The sequence below is a fragment of the Schistocerca nitens genome, chromosome 6 (genome assembly GCF_023898315.1).
Source record: "Schistocerca nitens isolate TAMUIC-IGC-003100 chromosome 6, iqSchNite1.1, whole genome shotgun sequence".
Classification (NCBI taxonomy): domain Eukaryota; kingdom Metazoa; phylum Arthropoda; class Insecta; order Orthoptera; family Acrididae; genus Schistocerca; species Schistocerca nitens.
This window is the reverse complement of record NC_064619.1, coordinates 652,832,067-652,853,838: the sequence shown is the minus strand read 5'-3', so window position 1 is coordinate 652,853,838 and position 21,772 is coordinate 652,832,067. Positions and strand designations below refer to the sequence as shown.

At 44.3% G+C, this 21,772-nt stretch overlaps 1 protein-coding gene across 1 annotated transcript in view; it reads right to left on the bottom strand.

The window, feature by feature from the left end:
• The window catches only part of LOC126263554 (uncharacterized), a 125,605-nt gene that overhangs the window by 56,219 nt on the left and 47,614 nt on the right, over nucleotides 1–21,772 (bottom strand). The window contains exon 3 of the mRNA XM_049960646.1: nucleotides 18,273–18,715. Within this exon, the coding sequence (XP_049816603.1) occupies nucleotides 18,273–18,715 (443 nt within the window). The remainder of the gene's footprint in view (nucleotides 1–18,272; nucleotides 18,716–21,772) is intronic.

Below are 21,772 nucleotides of genomic sequence, written 5' to 3'. Positions count from 1 at the left end.
TCGTATTCATTGCTAGAGTTATTGGGTGTCGTCCTCGCGGATATCGTGCAAATTCTGTCCAACTCACGGGTTAGACCTCCAAAATTCAGAGATGGGTGGAGCGTTCTGCCCATAATGCTCAGAACGTTCTCAATTGGGGAGAGATCCGGCGACGTTGCTGCCCAAGGCAGGCTTTGGCAAGCATGAAGCCAAGCAGTAGAAATTTGATCGTGTGCGGGCAGACATCATCCCGCTGAAGTGTAAGCCCAGGATGGCTTGCCATAAAGGGCAACAAAAAAGGGTGTGTAATATCGTCGACATATCGCTGGACTGTAGGGGTGCCGCGAATGACAACCAAAGGGATCCTGTTATGAAATGAAATGCCACCCCAGACCATCACTCCTGGCTTTCGGTCCTCATGGCGGGCGACAGTCGGGTTGGTATCCAGACACGTTTTCGTTGGCCATCGGGACTCAGTTCGAAGTTCTACTTCAATCAATGAGATCGCTGAAGACGCCCTGGACAGCGTTACACTACCAGCCTGACTCCTGGTTTCGGACCCTAGGGCGGGCGACAGTCAGGTTGGTATCCCACAGGTATCCTGGACGTCTCCAGACACGTCGAAGCTGGTCATCGGTGCTCAGTTGGAAGACACTTCTACTCCAGTCGATGGTATTCCAGACCGAAGATGTGTCTAGAGACGCCCCAGGTGGCAGTGGGGTACCAACCTGACTCTCGCCCGCCATACGGCTCGTCAGTCACAATTGATATTCTGGAGTGCCATTTCTTTTCATAGCAGGGCCTCTTTGGTAGTCATCCGTGACACCCTTTCAGCACAGCGGTGTGTCGACGATATTCTACGCCCCATTTTGTTGCTGATCATTGCACGCCGTCTAAGCTTACATTTCAGCAAGATAATGTCCGCCCGCACATGAAGAGAGTTTCTACTGCTTGTCTTCGTCCTTGCCAAACACTACATTAGCCAGCAAGATGCCACATCACTCCCCAAGTGAGATGAGAACGTTCGGAGCATTATGGGCAGGTTTCTCCAAGCATCTCGGGATTCTGGCGACGCTACTTGGAAAGAAGTCCCTCAGAAGAACGTCCAACAACTATGTCTATCATTACCAAGCCGAATAACTGCTTTCATAAGGATCATTCGAGGACCAGCGCGTTATGGACATTCTCAATTTGTGAAGTCTTCTCTCTTACGTAAATCAGCCATTTTTTGTTTTGAAATTGCACTCATTTGTTTGTCTGAACGTGTACACCACATCTACCTATTTCCGTCCAACTCGGGAAACTCATTCGTGGTTCGTCTTCTTTTTCTTCTTCTTTTTTCTTGTTAGAGTGTATAAAACTGACAGCTGAAGAGCAGAAACATCAAATGTTCTAAACACCAGTTATGCACAAAAAGTTATTCTGTTCTCGGTAATTTGTTGCATTTCCTTTGGCTTGTTCCAAGTGTCAGATCATGGGGAAATTGCGTTAAATATTCATTAATAGACGACACATGGTATTTGTGCCAAATAGCTCTTCCCTCTGCAGTTCCCAGTGCGACGCCTCGAGGTCTCCTCCATTTAGCCTTATTTCGATTGATGAGATGACACGCAAGTATTTGGTATGTAGGCACAGCTTTTTGAGCTGGGATCATATAGAAACGAAAAAAGGGAACCAAGGGCTTTACTAAGGGAGATTTACACAAGCTTGGTGAGTCTTCCACAGCTACGAACCCGTTCCTTGTAATTAAAATGCACGAAACTGACGTCTTTGGTTTTCATGATGCTGATGAAACATCATTGTTAATGCAGTAGAGTAAGATATCCAGATGCAGTTTGATCACCTATGTCTTAAAATCAACGCTTCTAAAACAGCTTTTAAAAATTCTTGGATTGGAACAGAAAATAATGGTTCAAATGGCTCTGAGCACTATGGGACGTAACTTCTGAGGTCATCAGTCCCCTAGAACTTAGAACTATTTAAACCTAACTAACCGAAGGACATCACACACATCCCTGCCCGAGGCAGGATTCGAACCTGCGACCGTAGCGATCGCGCAGTTCCAGACTGATGCGCCTAGAACCGCTCGGCCACTCCAGCCGGCGGCTTGGGACAGAAGAATGGAAAGAAATGTCACTGTACGCGAAAGATGAGGCTGGCGTATTTTATGTCGAACTTCATCCGAAAAACCACCCATGTTTTATCAGTTGCAAAACAGAAACACTTGTTGACGTTGTTGCCATTTTTACCTCAGAAGCATAAGGAGTTGTAGGTTAAACTTTGTAATATCTGATGTCAAGAATGGAGCCATCAGAGAAACGGAAGTCTGTACTGAGAGTTATTTTTACAATTTAATTTCTTTTGTTATTCTCTTGCAAAAATTTAAAATAAATGAGAAATTACTTTTGTTGTCTACAGTGCTAGTAGTTAAAGCAATGCTGCCGTATTGCTGTACTTGTATTGTCTGGAATAAAACGTAGTGTTGTAATGTTGTTGCTTTAATTTGTTATGAAAGCGGTGCTGATAGACAATAAAAGCGGGTTAAAAGCTGTGAGCTGTCTGGGGAAGTTAACCTTGCATTACTGCGCAACTGTTTCACCAGGTATCCAGTCTAGCTTACCAAATTCCCAACCAGACTAACATTAATTATAATCTTTTAATAGTCATACGATAACCGGTGATATATATATATATATATATATATATATATATATATATATATATATATATATATATATATATATAAGAGAATTGAAATAAAAAGAAATAAATCAGTTTATATTTGGAAATTTATTTTAACGTTGATCATTGAAATTTCAGCATATTAAACTTGATTCATAACTAAACTGGTGCCTTATTTAGGATTGTGAAAATGTGAGATTGTAATGTTACGGAACACATCAAATATGGAGCCAAGATTGGGAGACTGCATACAACACTGCATTCATAAAATAACACGAAGAACGTTGAAACATATGCAAGAGGAAATTAACCACAACCAACCGATTCAATTTTCACCCAAAGAAGTTACGTTCGTAGCGCAATCCTGTCCGTCATGTAATTACCACACACTGGTATACTAAATTCAAACTAACTCTCTGTGAAATCTTTCCGAGAAGAATAGCTGAGGGCTACTTTGATGATTACACCACATGGTTCACATGTTCGAGTTGGTTTACACAAAGAGTGTAACTCCAGAATAATTTTGACAAATTAAAATAAATTAGATCGAAAAGCAATTTACAAAAGAAAAACCTCGAACTTGTTACTATCGTCTTACTATTAACCTGATGGGTCAAACAATTGTATAAGCACGTGGTACTGGTCTCACAAAGTACACCCCACGTGGTTTGAACATAAAGAAAAGTTGCTATATTGAAAAATATTGTCAAGACGAGACGTTATAATCTCACGCACATTCGCATTGAAGATTGATGATGCTAGTTAGAGTTACTGATCAACACGTGGTTCCACTTTACTCACAAAGTAGTGACAAAGCAACTACTGGAATATATTCTGAACTTCACACTCGAATTACACTGCATTGCAATTTAAGATAACATTAGATATTTTAGAGCTAAACCTGAAATAAAGGTGATTTTCAGTTAGGGTGAACTTAAGAAATCCATTGTCCTACGGACTTAGCAGACACGCGCTTAGCCGGAGATCTTACCACTTCAGACGCTCGCTGCGGACAGACTGCCGTGGTCCCTTCCTGAGGGTGGCTCACAAATACAAACGGAAGTGACCAGAGAGGCAGCTTCCTATACCAACATGACAAGGGACGGACAGGACCATACTAAGAATAGAAACCTCTCTGCTTTTAGAAAGCGTAGCTACCTGTTCCGACGTTGGTCCTACTGTTCTCTAGCAGACAGGCTTGTCTGCTACCCTCAAGCATGCAACTAGAAATACATTTGCTCATTCATCCTCTCACACAGAAGGGAAGGGGGATGACAGTATCTTATCATATAAAGTATATAAAAGAAAGCGGATGTAGGTTCCGTATGAGACTGTGTGACAAGAATTACATATAAACTGTGTTTTAAAGTGTAGTAGTGTGACAGATCGTTCTTGTTTATGTGTAAAAGTAACTCGTTCCACTACTCAGTCTCCTCCCAGATAGTCAGAAACGCCACAGTAAATTTAGAAGAGGAATTTATGCCGTAAATGACAACAGATTTATGAAATCAACATGAAAGGAATCCAACAGAGACCTTTCAGTGTCTCCGTGCCAACGACACCTGGAACTTAGCGGCACTTACAACCAGTCAGTTTCTGGTATGGCACTTGTAGCGTTAAATAATTTATTTTATAGTTTGTCTCATTATTTTTTGCAGTATTGAGTTGAGCAGCATAAATATACTCAGAGTTATGGATACAAGTAAGATATGTAAAAAAGGCATATATCGTTTTTTGATTCTTGGGCTACATGTGCTTCAGTGATGAGGATGAATTGTAATATTGCACTATACACGTGTCCACTACACTCAAATACACTTTACACATACACATATGACACGATTCTTACGTATCCTCATTGGCGCGCAAAGGAAGGACACCCTATCAGAAGGCGGCTGAACTCAACCCGTGGAATACCCCATAATGCAAAACTACATTCATCACAACATTCATACCTGGGAACTAGCTTCATCTCTGTTACTCTCGTTTTCTTCCGCGACTAAGAGTCTGAAGGAAATTGCTAAAAACAAAACATTATGTCACAACATGACACATCAAGTTGACCGAGGACTTCATTTGTCTGGAGAAATACAGGAGCTGCCCACTTATTTTAGCCTTAATTATGCCAACACAAATTTTGCACTGGAGGGCAGCGTGGAGGGTAAAAATTGTAGGGGGAGAGCAAGAAATGAATACACTAAGCAGATTCAGAAAGATATAGGTTGCAATAGGTACTGGGAGATGAAGAAACTTGCACAGGATAGGGGAGCATGGAGAGCTGCATCAAACCAGTCTCAGGACTGAAGACCACAACAACAATTATGCCAAGGCGCGTTTCGGGTATGACTGGGGCTGTCGATAAAATATGATCGATAGGTTTTGCAAAAAATATCGATATTCGTCTGCAATATTTTTTCATCATGATATCGATATCGAAATGGCATTATTGGGTGCCCATAATTTTATTTTAAATTATATTTTTTCGCAGATTTTGGTAACTATTTAAAATGGTTCGTTTGAAACTGTTGTAGTGTATATAAATTTACTTTCACTGTGTGAATGAATCTTACAACATTTTGAGCCTTCGTCACGGCCATTCTTTCTCTCTGACGGTGTGAGGTAAATACGTATAAGTGGCATATATTAAGTCAAATTCCACTGGAACGAGGCGGTGTGAATGGAATAACAAGATTTCCGATGTGGAGAAATAGCAAACCTCAAGCGTTAAAAAACAATTTTTACCGCAACCAGTAAGCTATTTTTTCACATCGGCGTTCTTCAAAAACAGGTGCTGAAAATGATGAACAAAAATCTAAATTACAACATCGGTCTCTGAGGTGGCTGGGGACGTATGAAGGGAAATGTTGAGCAACAGAAACTGCAAGGTTTTACTTCACCACGCAATTTTGACAATGCATTTGCTGAGTCGCTGGCGTTTGCACCAATGAAAAATCAGGGAAGTCGACAGGAAGTGTTCCGCAGAAATTTGTTACGTGACAAAACCGAACGACGGACCCATTGGCCACCTGTTATTGTGACACTTGCATGCTGTTGCCAATGGTAGCAAGCAGAGGGTGAACATGCATCGTTTTCCTTTCAATTCTTGCCCTAATGGGGGGATAAGCAGGCTGCTAGGTTGTTGATGTACAGAATATCTAATAACAAATCTGTACTTAAATATGCAGCTCGAAAAACGGCGGGCCAGCCGTTGTCGCCGAGCGGTTCTAGGCGCTGGAACCGCGCGCCCGCTACGGTCGCAGGTTCGAATCCTGCCTCGGGCATGGATGTGTGTGACGTCCTTAGGTTAGTTAGGTTTAAGTAGTTCTAAGTTCTAGAGGACTGATGACCTCAGAAGTTAAGTCCCATAGTGCTCAGAGCCATTTGAACCATTTTTGCAGTTGTGCGCTACTGTGGTAGTGTAGCAGGTGTGGAGAGTTTTAATAGTAATGAGTGATTATCGCACATTTCAGCAGAAAATTTAATTTTTGTACAAGCTCCTTCAACTTTAAACCATGCAGCAATGGACTCCGACTCATTTATTTTACGATGATTCCTGGTTCTATCAACAAATGTCATACGACTGACCGATGTCCCGAGGTCTAGATTAGACTGGGACAGTTTCAAGTAGCCGTAAGCAACGATTTTGTGAAAGCAGAAAACTTCCTGACGTGTCGTGGGCTACACAGCAATGTCAACACATCCCATCTCCACACAAGCGTCGCACGTCACGTTGGCTAAATAGGACGGCAAGTGCGGTTGTCTCTGGTACGTTATCGAACAGAGCCCGCTGTTAGAAGAAGGCCCAGTAAACGCCGTTGGCTGACAAGGCAGCGAGGTAGCCCCTCTCCGCCGGCCGTGGTATCCACTTAGTCCCGGGCAAACATTCCGCCGGCCCAGATCTGATTCTTACCCGCGTAATCCTGTGGCCGCCCGTAAGCCCCGGGCTTCCTTCCGCCAGACTGGTCTCCTAGCCGGCACGCTCCTCGCTTCACGATCCAGATAAATAAGACCGGCTTTGCGGGGCCCTGCTGCGGAAGCGGCTGCCGCCTTCTGCGCCCACTGGGCTTTTCTTCTGTACACCAGAGTATCTGTCCGCGGCGCGTGCCTTACTGACGTCAACCTCCCACGGAGACTCGCTCTCCTCGCTACCTAGTACCTGCACATCCTGTCTCCGTTCACAGCATCAGAGAAGGTAAATCATACAGTCGTATCTCATTCGAACAGAAAGTTCTCGTTAATTTCTCTTTGGTGATGGCGGTTTACTTCCATTGCTTTAGATTTAATTACTTTATGAAAGACAGCAACCAGCCACTTTTTATGCAGCTTTATTTCCTCCAGAACTCGTTCCGGATTTTCACCCCTCTCCAGTTGCCATAATACGGATATTTATTGATACTTTACAACTCTACATTAAAATAATGTCTTGAGGAATTTCTGTTTTGTTTCTATATCGCTGCAGTTTTTTGTTAATAAATTATGGTTATTTTTGAAGACTTGTTTGCTCATGAAAATTCCTCGTTTAATATACTTGACACTTCTGTTGTCATCTGCTATTTTACCTACCAGGTAGCAATATTAATTTACGTTGTAGCTAAATGATTCGTTTATTTTTCACAGGGGAGCTGCGGCGTTCAAAATGCAGTTTATAACAACGTTTTATTGACGAAGATATAAAGTTATTACTTTGACTGAATACGGGTCAAGTCTAAGGCTGCTGATATTTTTAAAAATATGGGGAAACCTATACATCGATATTTAAAAAATGTCATTATCGGCCCTCATTATATCGAGAAAAAGGATACACGGTAAAAATATCGACGTACCGGCCTATAAAAATATCGGCTGCACATTGAAAATGTACCGCCGTTTTTCAAAATGGTTCAAATGGCTCTGAGCACTATGGGACTCAACTGCTGAGGTCATTAGTCCCCTAGAACTTAGAACTAGTTAAACCTAACCAACCTAAGGACATCACAAACATCCATGCCCGAGGCAGGATTCGAACCTGCGGCCGTAGCGGTCTTGCGGTTCCAGACTGCAGCGCCTTTAACCGTACGGCCACTTCGGCCGGCCCGCCGTTTTTCAAATGATTCAAATGGCTCTGAGCACTATGGGACTTAACATCTGAGGTTATCAGTCCCCGAGACTTAGGACTACTAAAAATAACTGTCCTAAGGACATCACACACATCCATGCCGAGGCAGGATTCGAACCTGCGACCGCAGCAGCAGCGCGGTTCCGACTGAAGCGCCTAGAACCGCTCGGCCACAACGGTGCCCCGCCGTTTTTTGTGCTGCATATTTAAGTATAGATTTGTTATTAGATATACTGTACATCAACAAGCTAGAAGCCTCGATAACCCCCTTAGGGCCAGAATTCAAATGAAAACGATGCATGTTCAGGCTCTGCTTAGTACCATTGTCACAATAAATGGTGCCCAATGGGTCCGTCGTTCGGTTTTGTCACGTAACATATTTGTGCGGAACACTTCATGTCAACTTCCCCCATTTTTTATTGCTGCAATCGCAAGTGACCCAGCAAATGCAGTGTCAAAATTGCACGGTGAAGTTAAACCTTGCAGTTTCTGTTGGTAGCACCGAGCGCCGATTATGTCAACATTTCCCTTCATACGTCCACAACCACCGCCGAGACAAATGTTGTAGTTTAGATTTTTGTTCATAATTTTCAGCAATTGTTTTTGAAGTATACCGATGTGAAAAAATAGCACACTAGTTGCGGTAAAAATTGATTTTTAACGCTACTGGTGTCCTATTTCTCCGCATCGTAAGTCTTGTTATTCCATTCACACAGCCTCACCCCAGCGCAATCGGACTTCGTATGTGCCACTTATACACCACAGGCCATTAAAATTGCTACACAACCAAGATGACGCGCTACAGGCGCGAAATTTAACTGACAGGAAGAAGATGCTGTGATATGTAAATGATTAGCTTTTCAGTGCATTCACACAAGGTTGGCGCCGGTGGCGACACCTACAACGTGCTGACATGAGGAAAGTTTCCAACCGATTTCTCATACACAAACAGCAGTTGACAGGGGTTGCCTGGTGAAACGTTGTTGTGATGCCTCGTGTAAGGAGGAGAAACGCGTACCATCACGTTTCCGACATTGATAAAGGTCGGATTGTAGCGTATCGCGATTGCGGTTTATCGTATCGGGACATTGCTGCTCGCGTTGGTCGAGATCCAATGACTGTTAGCAGAACATGTGGGTTCAGGAGGGTAATACGGAACGTCGTGCTGGATCCCAATGACCTCGTATCACTAGCAGTCGAGATGACAGGCATCTTATCCGCATGGCTGTAACCAACCGTGCAGCCACGTCTCGATCCCTGAGTCAACAGATGGGGACGTTTGCAAGACAACAACTGCACGAACAGTTCGACGACGTTTGCAGCAGTATGGACTATCAGGTCGGAGACCATAGCGGCGGTTACCCTTGATGCTGCATCACAGACAGGGGCACCTGCGATGGTGTACCTCAACGACGAACCTAGGTGCACGAATGGCAAAACGTCATTTTTTCGGATGAATCCAGGTTCTGTTTACAGCATCATGATGGTCGCATCCGTGTTTGGCGACATCGCGGCGAACGCACATGTATTCGTCATCGCCATACTGGCGTATCACCCGGCGTGATGGTATGGGGGTGCCATTGGTTACACGCCTCGGTCACCTGTTGTTAGCATTGACGGCACTTTGAACAGTGGATGTAACATTTCAGATGTTTTACGACCCGTGGCTCTGCCCTTCATTTCTCTGCCTCGTGATGACTGGGTGTTGTGTGGTGTCCTTAGGTTAGTTAGGTTTAAGTAGTTCTAAGTTCTAGGGGACTGATGACCATAGATGTTAAGTCCCTTAGTGCTCAGAGCCATTTTCTACCCTTCATTCGATCCCTGCGAAACCCTAGATTTCAGCAGGATAATGCACGACCGCATGTTGCAGTTCCTGTACGGGCCTTTCTGGATACGGAAATTGCTCCACCGCTGCCCTGGCCAGCACATTCTCCAGATCTCTCACCAATTGAAAACGTCTCGTCAATGGTGGCCGAGCAACTCGGTCGTCACAATATGCCAGTCACTACTCTTGATGAACTGTGGTATCGTGTTGAAGCTGCATAGGCAGCCGTACCTGTACACGCCATCCAAGCTCTGTTTGACTCAGTGCCCAGGCGTATCAAGGCCGTTATTACGGCCAGAGGTGGTTGTTCTGGGTACTGATTTCTCAGGATCTATACACTCAAACTGCGTGAAAATGTAATCACTTGTCAGTTCTAGTATAATATACTAGTCCAATGAATACCCGTTTATCATCTGCATTTCTTGTTGGTGTAGCAATTTTAATGGCCAGTAGTGTACCTGCCTCACACATTCAGAGAGAAAGACTGGACGTGATGAAAGCTCAAAAATTTGTAAGATTCCTTCACACAGTGATAGTAAATTTATATTCTACCACTCTTTCAAAGGAACAATTTCACATATTTACCAAAAATGGCGAAAAAATACAGTTTAAAATAAAAATATCGGCACCCCGATACTGCCATTTGGATATCGTTGTGACGATAAAAAATACCGCCGATGTATATCGAAATAGATAGTGCAAATATTAAAGATCATATTTTATCAACAGCCCTAGTCAAATCCCGAAACGCGTATTGACATAACTAAAGCTGTAAAATAAGCGGGCGGCTCCTGTATTTCTCCAGACAAAGGAAGTTCTCGCTCAAACTTGATGTGTCATGTTGTGGAATAATTTTGCGTTTTCAGCAATATCCTTCATTCTCTTAGCCGCGGAAGAAAACGAGAGTAACAGAGATGAAGCAAGTTCGCACGTACGAATGTTATGATGAATGTAGTATGGTTCAAATGGCTCTGAGCACTATGGGACTCAACTGCTGAGGTTATTAGTCCCCTAGAACTTAGAACTAGTTAAACCTAACTAACCTAAGGACATCACAAACATCCATGCCCGAGGCAGGATTCGAACCTGCGACCGTAGCGGTCTTGCGGTTCCAGACTGCAGCGCCTTTAACCGCACGGCCACTTCGGCCGGCAATGTAGTATGGCATTATACGGTATTCCAAGGGTTGATTTCAGCCGCCTTCGGATAGGGTGTCCTTCCTCTGCTTGTCCCTGAGAATACGTGAGAATCGTGTCATAAGTGTATTTGTAAAGCGTTTGTGAGTGTAACGGACACGTGTTTAGTGCAATATTACATTTCATCCTCAGCACTGGCGCGCAAGTCGCCCAGTGTGGCGTCGACTCTTGGCGGCCGAACTTCCCCGGATGGGGCCTCCCGGCCAACGATGCCTTACGCTCATTTCAATTTTTCCATTTTTGTCGTAGAATGCTGATGACGAGAGACGGGAAGGGGTGAAACCAGGTGCCGGCACAAAGCGTACTCCTCTCGAATAGCAGCAAGAGGTCCACCGAACTTAAAGCTCCCATTCGACGGACGGGTCACCATCAACGGTGTGGAGAACTGTCCTCACTTCACTTCAGACGAGAGCCACCACACAGGCCTGCGTAAGCGACCTTGGCTTCGGAAACGAACGGTTCTGGTGTTGCCAGTGATTAGAGTGTACGTCGAACTGCAGCTATCTGAACGGGTCGGACGAAGACTCCCGTACTTCGTTTCTCGTCTAACTCCAGCATAGCGATCTCTAAGTGTGGCCAAAAGTCAAGTTCGCCCCCGGTAGCTGAATGGTCAGCGTGACGGATTGTCAACCCCCGGCTGGGTCGGGGAATTTTCTCCGCCCAGGGACTGGGTGTTGTGCTTCCCTCGTCATCATCCTTTCATCCTCATCCACTGCAGGTCGCCGAAGTGGCGTCAAATTGAAAGACCGGCACCCGGCGAACGGCCTGCCCGACCCAAAAGAACATAACTCACGAGTCTGGGCTTATATTACCTTACTGCTTCGTATGTTCCTTATTTCTGCTGAAGAAGGAAATAAACTAATTCAAAGCTAATTCTCATGAGGGCAACAGTTCTACTGTATGATTCAAAATTGTAGTGTGGTCTGGACATTTGACAGATTTCAGAAAATTGATTCTGCTTTATTCCACTTATACCTAACTTACATATTCAGTTGACTTGTATAACAAGCGATGAGATATAATAAAAATCGTTGACAAAGGTGCCGCGTTAGCCAAGTTGTGATATGAAGTATCGCAAAAAATTCGGATAGCTCTTGAACAAAGCTGACTTTCCTTACTCAGAGATGGGAAGTGTTGTAAGTTCCAGTTGGCAGAAAATTCAAGACAAGAATCTAAAGGTAATGTAAATGCCGTGTGACGAGGGCCTCCCGTCGGGTGGACCGGTCGCCTGGTGCAAGTCTTTCGAGTGGACGCCGCTTCGGCGACTTGCTTGTCGATGGGGATGAAATGATGATTATAACGACAACACAACACCCAGTCCCCGAGCGGAGAAAATCTCCGACCCAGCCAGGAATCGAACCCGGGCCGTTAGGTATGACATTCTGTCGTGCTTACCACTCAGTTACCAGGGGCGGACAATCTAAAGGTAAGGGAGACATAAAAGGACGTAAATTTTCAGTCATTAAATAACGTCTTCATATGAAATATCGTACGGTATTATTGACTGACAGACCCTGTAGGCGTTGTTCAGCCAGTCTCCGAGCAAAGAAAATCTCCGACGCGGCAGAGAATCGAACCAGGAAACCGACGATCTAGGGGAAGCGAAGCTGGCCACTAGCCCACGAGGTGTGGACATACTTTTTATAGTATATCATCAACTAAATTGGTACACTGGTGCAAATGCTAAAAAGAACGGTTCTGTTCATCAAAGGTACCAACTTTTGGTTGGTAATACAGAAATATTATATAAAAATTGAACCGGATTTTTTTTTTGTTAGTGTTCCTGACATCTGACTCCGAAACTTGTCCACAAAAAATCCTTAATATAAGAACATCGCTTGTTAAAGTGTTAAATATAAAGAAATTCGTGCGCAGTGATGTCAAATGGAGTGAAGTTGACCGAAATGACAAAAAAGATTTCATTTTAAATAACTACACGCTGGCGATGAAAATTAGTTTTTTTAAGTATATGCTGCTTGAAAGTTCTTAAGAATTGCCTGCAGTCGAGTCGGCTTGAGTTCATCCCGGACGGCCGCAGCGGGTTGGGTCAGAACCGATTCTGTAGAGGCCGTGCTGGCTAGGCGCGGCAGCTTCTCGCGCCTACCTCAACCAATAACGTAATGCGATTTTGTAAATGTCTCTATGGCAACGTCTCACTGTTGTCTCAGCTCTATAGGCTGCGCCTATTTTGGCCAGTAGCCGATAGCGGCTCGCAGTCGAAAGCTGGCAACAAGGCTGCGAGCTGTCAGGAATCATCTTCCACCGACTCGACTTCAGAACAAGTATATGTTTCGTTGTTACGTAGAAATCTGTCATACTATGTGGCTTAAAACTGATGTGGATACAATCGAGGTCTTAGATGTAAAAAATTTGCCAAACTTAATAGCTGGAACGAAGAAGAATTTTTATTTTGAAACGTGTATGATGATTACGTCATTTTGGTTTTTGTGTTATCTATGTCCACGTCACAAAGAGAGAGCAAGTTACGTTACGGTTACACAATTTTTAGTCTTGTCGCGGCACAGTCTTTGCCACTGAGCTGTGTGATACATTCTTAGCTGAAGTGTGGTAGGTCATGGACGTATTCTGTAGCACTGTGTTGACTTGTGATTGTATCTGTTAGATGAAGAAAGACTGATTGTGGAGGACAGCAAGGATGAATAGACGTATATATTAGAAAGCGAAGAGTACATAAAGTTTAAATAATTTGAAAAGAAGAAGCTTGAGGTAAAACTGCAGCACTGCACAGCTAGTTTGTCAGAATGATTATTGTCAGCTAGCTGAGACTAAGACCATCCCACTTCCCTGAGTCATGCATTATCAACCGATTAAGCTGTGTGGTTCTCATAGAAGTAGTCTGGTAACATTGTATCCTCTTTAAATCATTGTCCACTTTGTTAAACATAGTATTGTTCAGACATATGTTATGTACGAAGATCACGCGAAGTTTGCTCTGTCTTTTCGCATATACACTTCACTCTAAAAATCGTTGTCTTGAAATATCATTTCATATGAATAGTTACTCTCCCCAACACACTGTTTATCATTACGGATTGTCACATTTTACAGTTCCAATGTAGTTTGGAAATTTTATTTAGAAATAGAAATCTAGCTTAGCCGCTGCCTGCTTGCTGCTTCCTGTTGTGTTTTCGAGAAATCTCTTAACAGTATTGTCAAGACGAGAGGTAAGTGGAAATTTTGATTAGGGCCAGATAAATGTTGTACTTCAGTTACGCATTTAATATAAAAACGAGTTTCTTTCAGATCAGCTACAGTTCGGTTCAGATTAGGTTCCGTTTGGTCTAAAGTTAGCAAATGATTTTAAATTGGATAACAGTTTATGGGTACATAGTTTTGGCAATAAGTAGATTTTATAGAGTGGGAGGTAAAGTAGGGTCAAATTTCAGACAGAAAGAAATATAGTGGGGAGGTTATTAACTGCCATATCGGCAGTGATGGCCGTGTACTGGTTAGAAGCAGGCCAGTTGAGGACCTGTCCCCAACCTGTCTTCAAACTAGACACATCGAACCTACACCTGGAGTTATGGTCTGGGGCGATATTTCGTATGACAGCAAGAGCACTCTCGTGGTTATTCCACTCATCTTGACTGCATAATTGTAGGTCAGTCTGGTGATTCGACATGTTGTCATTCGTGAACAGCATTCCAAGTGGTGTTTCCAACACGCTAACGCTCGCTCACATACCGTTGTTGTACCCCAACATGCCCGACAGAGTGTCGACATGTTGCCTTCGGCTGCTCGATCACCAGATCTGTCTCCATCCGAGCAATTATGGGACATTATCGGACGACAACACCATTCTCATCTACAAAAAGCATTATCCGTCTCTGTATTGATCGACCAAGTGGAACAGGCGTGGAACTCCATCCCACAAACTGATATACGGCACCTGTACTCGTCTGCACGCTTGCATTCAGCATTCTGGCGGCTACACCGATTATTAATGTACCAGCATCGAAAAAGGGCAGAACGTGAGGACCCGATTAGTTGGAACATCAGTAACTAAGAAAGCCAACTTATTGAATGTTTCAAGACCAACTGTTTCAACAGTCACGACAGCCTACAAGAAAGATGGAAAAACATCATCGTGTAAACGTAACATTGGGCGCAACCCAAAATTAAATGACAGAGATCGTCGTACGCCAACACGAATTGTGTCAAAACAACACAAAACTACGGCGGCTAAAGTGACTGCAGAACTCGACGGTCATCTTCGAGACCCCCTATATGTCGACACTGTCCGCCAAGAACTCCATAACCGAAAACATCACTGAAGACGACCAACGCAAAGAAGCGTAAAACATGGTGTCAGGAGCATAAATCCTGGATGGCTGATCAGTGGAAATTCGTCATATGGCCCGTCGAGTCAACGTTTTCTTTATTTCCAACGTCGGACCTGGTTTATGTCTGGAGAACGCCAAAAGACACCTACAGTACTGATTGCTTGATTCCAACAGTTAAGCATGGAGGTGGAAGTGTGATGGTGTGGGTGTATATCATGCTATTATGCTGGTCCCATCATTATTCCCAAAGGCCGTGTTACAGCCAACGATTATGTAAACATTTTAGGTGATTAGATGCATCCCATGATTCAAATCCTGTTCCCCAACAATAATGCCATTTTCAGGACGATAATGCAGCTATTCTCACAGCTAGGACAGTACAATCGTGGTATGAGGAGCATGCAACTGAAGTGCAGCGTTTTCCCTGGCGAGCGCAGACTCGAGCAATGTCGAACCCTTGTGGGCGGTATTGGAGCGCAGACTCCGGAGCAGATTTCCGCCTCCCTCGTCATTACATAAGCTAGAAGAGGTTCTGATCGAAGAGAGGCATAACGTCCCACTGAAGACTATAAAATCATTGTCGTTCTTGTGGTCTTCAGTCCAGAGACTAGTTTGATGCAGCTCTCCATGCTACTCTATCCTGTGGAAGCTTCTTCATCTCCCAGTACTTACTGCAACCTACAACCTTCTGAATCTGTTTAGTGTATTCATCTCTTGGTCTCCCTCAACGATTTTTACCCTCCACGCTGCCCTCCAATACTAAATTGGTGATCCCTTGATGGCTCAGAATATGCCCCACCAACCGATCCCTTCTTCTAGTCAAGATGTGACACAAATTTCTCTTCTCTCCAATTCTATTCAATACCTCCTCATTAGTTATGTGATCTACCTATCTAATCTTCAGCATTCTTCTGTAGCACCACATTTCGAAAGCTTCTATTCTCTTCTTGTCTAAACTATTGATCGTCCACGTTTCACTTCCATACATGGCTACACTCCATACAAATACTTTCAGAAACGACTTCCTGACACTTAAATCTATACTCGATGTTAACAAATTTTTCTTCTTCAGAAACGCTTTCCTTGCCATTCCCAGTCTGCATTTTATATCCGCTCTAGTTCTACCATCATCAGTTATTTCGCTCCTCAAATAGCAAAACTCATTTACTACTTTAAGTGTTTAATTTCCTAATTTAATTCCCGCAGCATCACCCGATTTAATTCGACTATAGTCCATTATCCTCGTTTTGCTTTTGTTGATGTTCATCTTATATCCTCCGTTTAAGACACTGTGCATTATGTTCAGCTGCTTTTCCAGGTCCTTTGCTGTCTCTGACAGAATTACAATGTCATCGGCGACCCTCAAAAAATGGTTCTAATGGCTCTGAGCACTATGGGACTTAACATCTATGGTCATCAGTCCCTTAGAACTTACAACTACTTAAACCTAACAAACCTAAGGACATCACACACATCTATGCCCGAGGCAGGATTCGAACAGGCGACCGTAGCAGTCGCGCGGCTCCGGACTGAGCGCCTAGAACCGCTAGACCACCGCGGCCGGCAAGGCGACCCTCAAAGGTTTTATTTCTTCTCCATGGATTTTAATTTATACTCCGAATTTTTCTTTTGTTTCCTTTACTGCTTGCTCAATAAACAGATTGAATAACATCTGGGATAGGCTACAACCCTGTCTCACTCCCTTCCCAACCACTGCTTCCCTTTCATGCCGCTCGACTTTTATAACTGCCATCTGGTTTCTATACAAACTGTAAATAGCTTTTCGCTCCCTGTATTTTACCCCTGCCACCTTCAGAATTTGAAAGAGAGTATTCCAGTCAACATTGTCAAGAGCTTTCTCTAAGTCTACAAATGCGAAAATCGTAGGTTTGCCTTTCCTTAATCTATTTTCTAAGATAAGTCGTAGGGTCAGTATTGGCTCACGTGTCCAACATTTCTACGGAATCCAAACTGATCTTCACCAAGGTCGGCTTTTACCAGTTTTGCCATTCGTCTGTAAAGAATTCGTGTTAGTTTTTTGTAGTCGTGGCTTATTAAACTGATAGTTCGGTAATGTTCACATCTGTCAACACCTGCTTTCTTTGGGATTGGGATTATTATATTCTTCTTGAACTCTGAGGGTACTTCGCCTGTCCCATACATCGTGCTCACAAGATGGTAGAGTTTTGTTAGGCCTGGCTCTCCCGAGGCTGTCAGTAGTTCTAATGGAATGTTGTCTACTCCCGGGGCCTTGTTTCCACTTAGGTCTTTCAGTGCTCTGTCAATCTCTTCGCGCAGTATCATATTTCCTATTTCATCTTTATCTAAATCCTCTTCCATTTCCATAATATTGTCCTCAAGAACATCGCCCTTGTATAGACCCTCTATATACTGCTTCCACCTTCTGCTTTCCCTTCTTTGCTTAGAACTGGGTTGCCATCTGAGCTCTTGATATTCATGCAAGTGGTTCTCTTTTCTCCAAAGGTATCTTTAATTTTCCTGTATGCAGTACCTATCTTACCTCTAGTAATATGCCCCTCTACATCCTTATATTTGTCCTCTACTCATCCCTGCTTAGCCATTTTGCACTTCCTGTAGATCTCATTTTCGAGACATACAATCATTGTAGGCCAGTATTCCAAGAAGAATCGCAGCTGTATTAGGGGCAAGTGAGGGTCCAACCATTCCGAAGTAAGTGCAGGTGTTCACATTATTTTTCCTATCTCCTTTATATCATCACTACCTTCTCTGGTTTCGAGTCTTGAGGATGTATGGACTGCTGTTCCTTCACACACATTCAAACACCTCACTGAAAGTGCCTCCGGCAGAGTTCAAACCGTCATAAAGGTGTACTCTACACATACTCTGTAATAATGTCTACTACTGAGTGGTCGGATACTTGTGATCAGATAGCGCAAATAACAGCGTCCCGGAAGAGCTTTACTAAGGTCCATATTCCGGAAAGTTTCTCCAGCAGTTAGTTTCGTTACAGTGAAAACCACCATAATTATCGGAAGACTTCAGCTTCAGTGTGGGTGAAGGCAATTATTATTTTCTTTTCTCACGGTTGTTGACTTCCGCCGATGTTAGCTGGCCGGCGTAACGAGAGCGCGATGGCCGGTTATTAACTGGAGCGGGCAGAGTCTAACCTAAGCTGGCCCCTCCCCGCCGCCGCTGCCGCAATAAGCGACCTCTGGCGGTTGGCTGGGCCGCCTCTGCCGGTCCCACGGCGCCGCTCCCCTTTTCAGAGGAAAGCCGCCCGAGATAAGCCGGCCGCTACTCTCCTCAACAATCGCCGCTCGCTCCCATTGTTGTCTGGCAGCCATCTCGGCGGGCAGCGCACTTCCTTCCCGCGGCCGTCCTTCCTGGTACACTTTATGCAGAGGTTTCTTTTGCCGGCTCACTCGGTGTGTACCGGACGGCCTTAAGTGCACCCGGCTGTCAGCCTCCTGTGTGCTCCTTTCCTTCTTCTTGCCCGGTGTTTCTTCTCCGCTCGCTCTATTGCATTGCAGCTGCCGCGATGGACATCGGGCAAAAAGTACACTCACAGGAACATCCGTGTCTAGCCGCTCTAGTAATTCTACTGTGCGCTGCAGTGCTAGGTGACCCAGAAGTGACAGTAGAAGTGAAGGACCTAAAATATGAAAATATTGTCAGTACGAAACATTTTTCGCAGAGATGCTGAGACACCGGAGGCGGTTTATCCGTGCAGCACATGATACGGGCCCCGCACTAAACGGGATCCACCAGTATCGCCAGATGTCGCGATTTTCAAGAGTCGTCCTGATTTTTAGGTGTGTCATGACCGTTCCGGGTTAAATCTTAAACCACATCATTGGTCGCGCTGTAATATTGACAACGGCTGTCCGACAAGTGTGTAATGGGCCTTAACGCGGGACGCCAAATATTCCGAGTTTGTGTGTGTGTGTGAAATCTTATGGGACTTAACTGCTAAGGTCATCAGTCCCTAAGCTTGCACACCACTTAGCTAAAATTATCCTAAGGACAAACACACACACCCATGCCCGAGGGAGGACTCAAACCTCCGCCGGGACCAGCCGCGCAGTCCATGACTGCAGCGCCTGAGACCGCTAGACTAATCCCGCGCGGCTATTCCGAGTTTGGGCATTAAAAATGGTAGAGTACATAAAATTCCCGAGATGACATTTGACTTTCCGAACGTATTGATTGTGGTATCGAAAAAGTTAAAACATGGCACGCCAGGAAGTCGCCAACAGCTGATGAAGTAAAGGGACGCCTTACCACATGCTGGAACTGTAGGTTTCTAAATCACTGAGGTATGTGCTTCTATTCTTGTATTATTTACTACCACTGCCCTTTAACTGGCCCCGATTTTTCAACATCTTCCAACAAACCTTAATATTGGATGCTTACTTTTTGAAGTTTCGCAAATATTCTTAACCGTTTGAGTGCCAACAACGTAAACAGAATTTGATTTTTAAAATTTTTCACGAAATTGATCTTTATCGTCGCAGTAAGCAACAAATTCAAAAAGAAATTGGCAAAAAGCAAACAATCAATGGTTTTACAGTTGTAGCTTCAGTTTGAAAGCGATGTGCCATAAAGTTTTCAACCACCCATCATTACATAATGTGTACACTGACACAAAAAACGCAACACTAAGAGATAATTAATGTGCAGCAATGACATTTCAAGAATGCATTTGTCTAGGTAAGATATTTAAGTGACTAACACTGTAAGTCACAGGCTTATATGAGGGGGGAGGGGGGGATACGCCTTTGCAAATATGAAATGATAGTACATTAATAACCACTGTAACCGCCAAAATGTTGAAAGCAACAATACAAACGCAAACCCGCATGCACCGTGTTTTACAGCAGGTGCCGGATGTCAGTTCGTGGGATTGAGTTCCATACCTGTTGCACACGGTCGGTCAATCCAGGAACAGTTAATAATGGTTGTGGATTACGTTGGATTTCTTGCCTGATGCTGGCCCATATGTGCTCGAATGGGGACAGATCTGGTAACCGAGCAGGCCAAGGCAACGTGTCGACACTCTGTAGAGCATGCTGGGTTACAACAATGTATGTGGACGAGCGTTATCCCGTTGGAAAACACCCCCTGGAATGCATTTCACGAATGGCAGCACAACAGGTCGAATCTTCAGACTGACGTACACATTAGCAGTCAGGTTGCGTGGCATAACCACGCGAGTGCTGCTGCTGTCATACAAAATCACACCCCAGACCATAACTCACGGTATAATAAATCTAGTGTGTCTAGCACGCGGACAGTTTGGTTATAGGCCCTCAGTTGGCGTCCTCTATTTGCCTCTGTGTGGGCCGGGAGGCGTTGTCGCGTCCGGCCGCCGTGGATGTGTAGACTTTTCGCCGCTGTACCATGTTACAGTGTTGCCCGGGGTACACCATCTAGGAGGTTGTCTACACTTCGTACCCTATTACTCCAAGTGGCACCTACTTCCCAACCCCAACAAAACAACCAGCACCATAATGCACCTCAACAACAGAGAGACACACAGAAAATTACAGATCTCTTCGAATGGCCAAAGCATAAGACATGAGGATAAGCCTAAATATTTGGGAGTGAAACTAGACCGGACCCTAACGTACAACTCACACCTTGAAGACACAAAGCAAAAACTAAAATAAACTAAAATCCCGCAACGCTATCCTTTCGAAACTGGCTGGAACAACATGGGGATGTGGAGCGAGCACTTTGAGAACTTCAGCACTAGCCCTTGTCTACAGTGTAGCTGAATACTGTTCACCAGTCTGGAGGAGAAGTGCACACGTATCTAAAGTGGATGTCCAGCTGAGGGAGACAATGCGAATAATCTCGGGAACACTCAGGGCCACCCCCTGTGCATGGCTTCCTGTACTAGCGAACATAGAGCCTCCAGAAATCAGGCGATCACAGCTAGCCCTAAAAACCTACAGGAAAATTATAGACAACCCGGATGTCCCTATCCACCAACACCTGACACCGACAAACAGGCTTAAATCTAGATCACCTTTTTGGAAAATCGGTGAAGAACTACAAACCTTTGAGCCGAGAACGGCCTGGAACGAAGTATGGTCAGCAAGTGAATTTAAGAACAAAAATGTAGTACACGATCCGAACAAGAAGATTGATGGCTTCAACCTACCAAGAAGAGTGTGGAAAGCTCTAAACCGGGTCAGAACGAGTGTTGGGAGATGTAAACACCTGATGAACAAGTGGGGCCTGGCAGACAGCGCTGTATGTGAGTGCGGTGAAATACAGACAATGGACCATCTACTCGTGTGCAAAGTGTATGGCTATGGTGGTGAACTCATGGACATACATAGACTCAGTGACTCAGCCATAGAGTGGCTCAAAAACATATCTAATATAGTGTAGAATTATATTGTTTTCTTTTTTAGTATATAGTGATAAGAATATTGTAAATTATGCCTCTGTGATGCCGAACGAGTAAGTAAGTAAGTAAGTTGGCGTCCTTCTACAATACCCAAAATATGATCAATACTGACACCGAGGCAGAGCCAGCTTTCATCAGCAAACACAACAGACCTCCACCCTGCCCTCCAACGAGCTCTCGCTTGACACCACTTAAGTCGCAAATAGCGGTGGTTTAGGGTTAGTAGAAAGCACGCAGCAGGTCGTCTGGCTCGGAGCTGTCCTTGAAGTAACGTATTTGTAGCAATTCGCT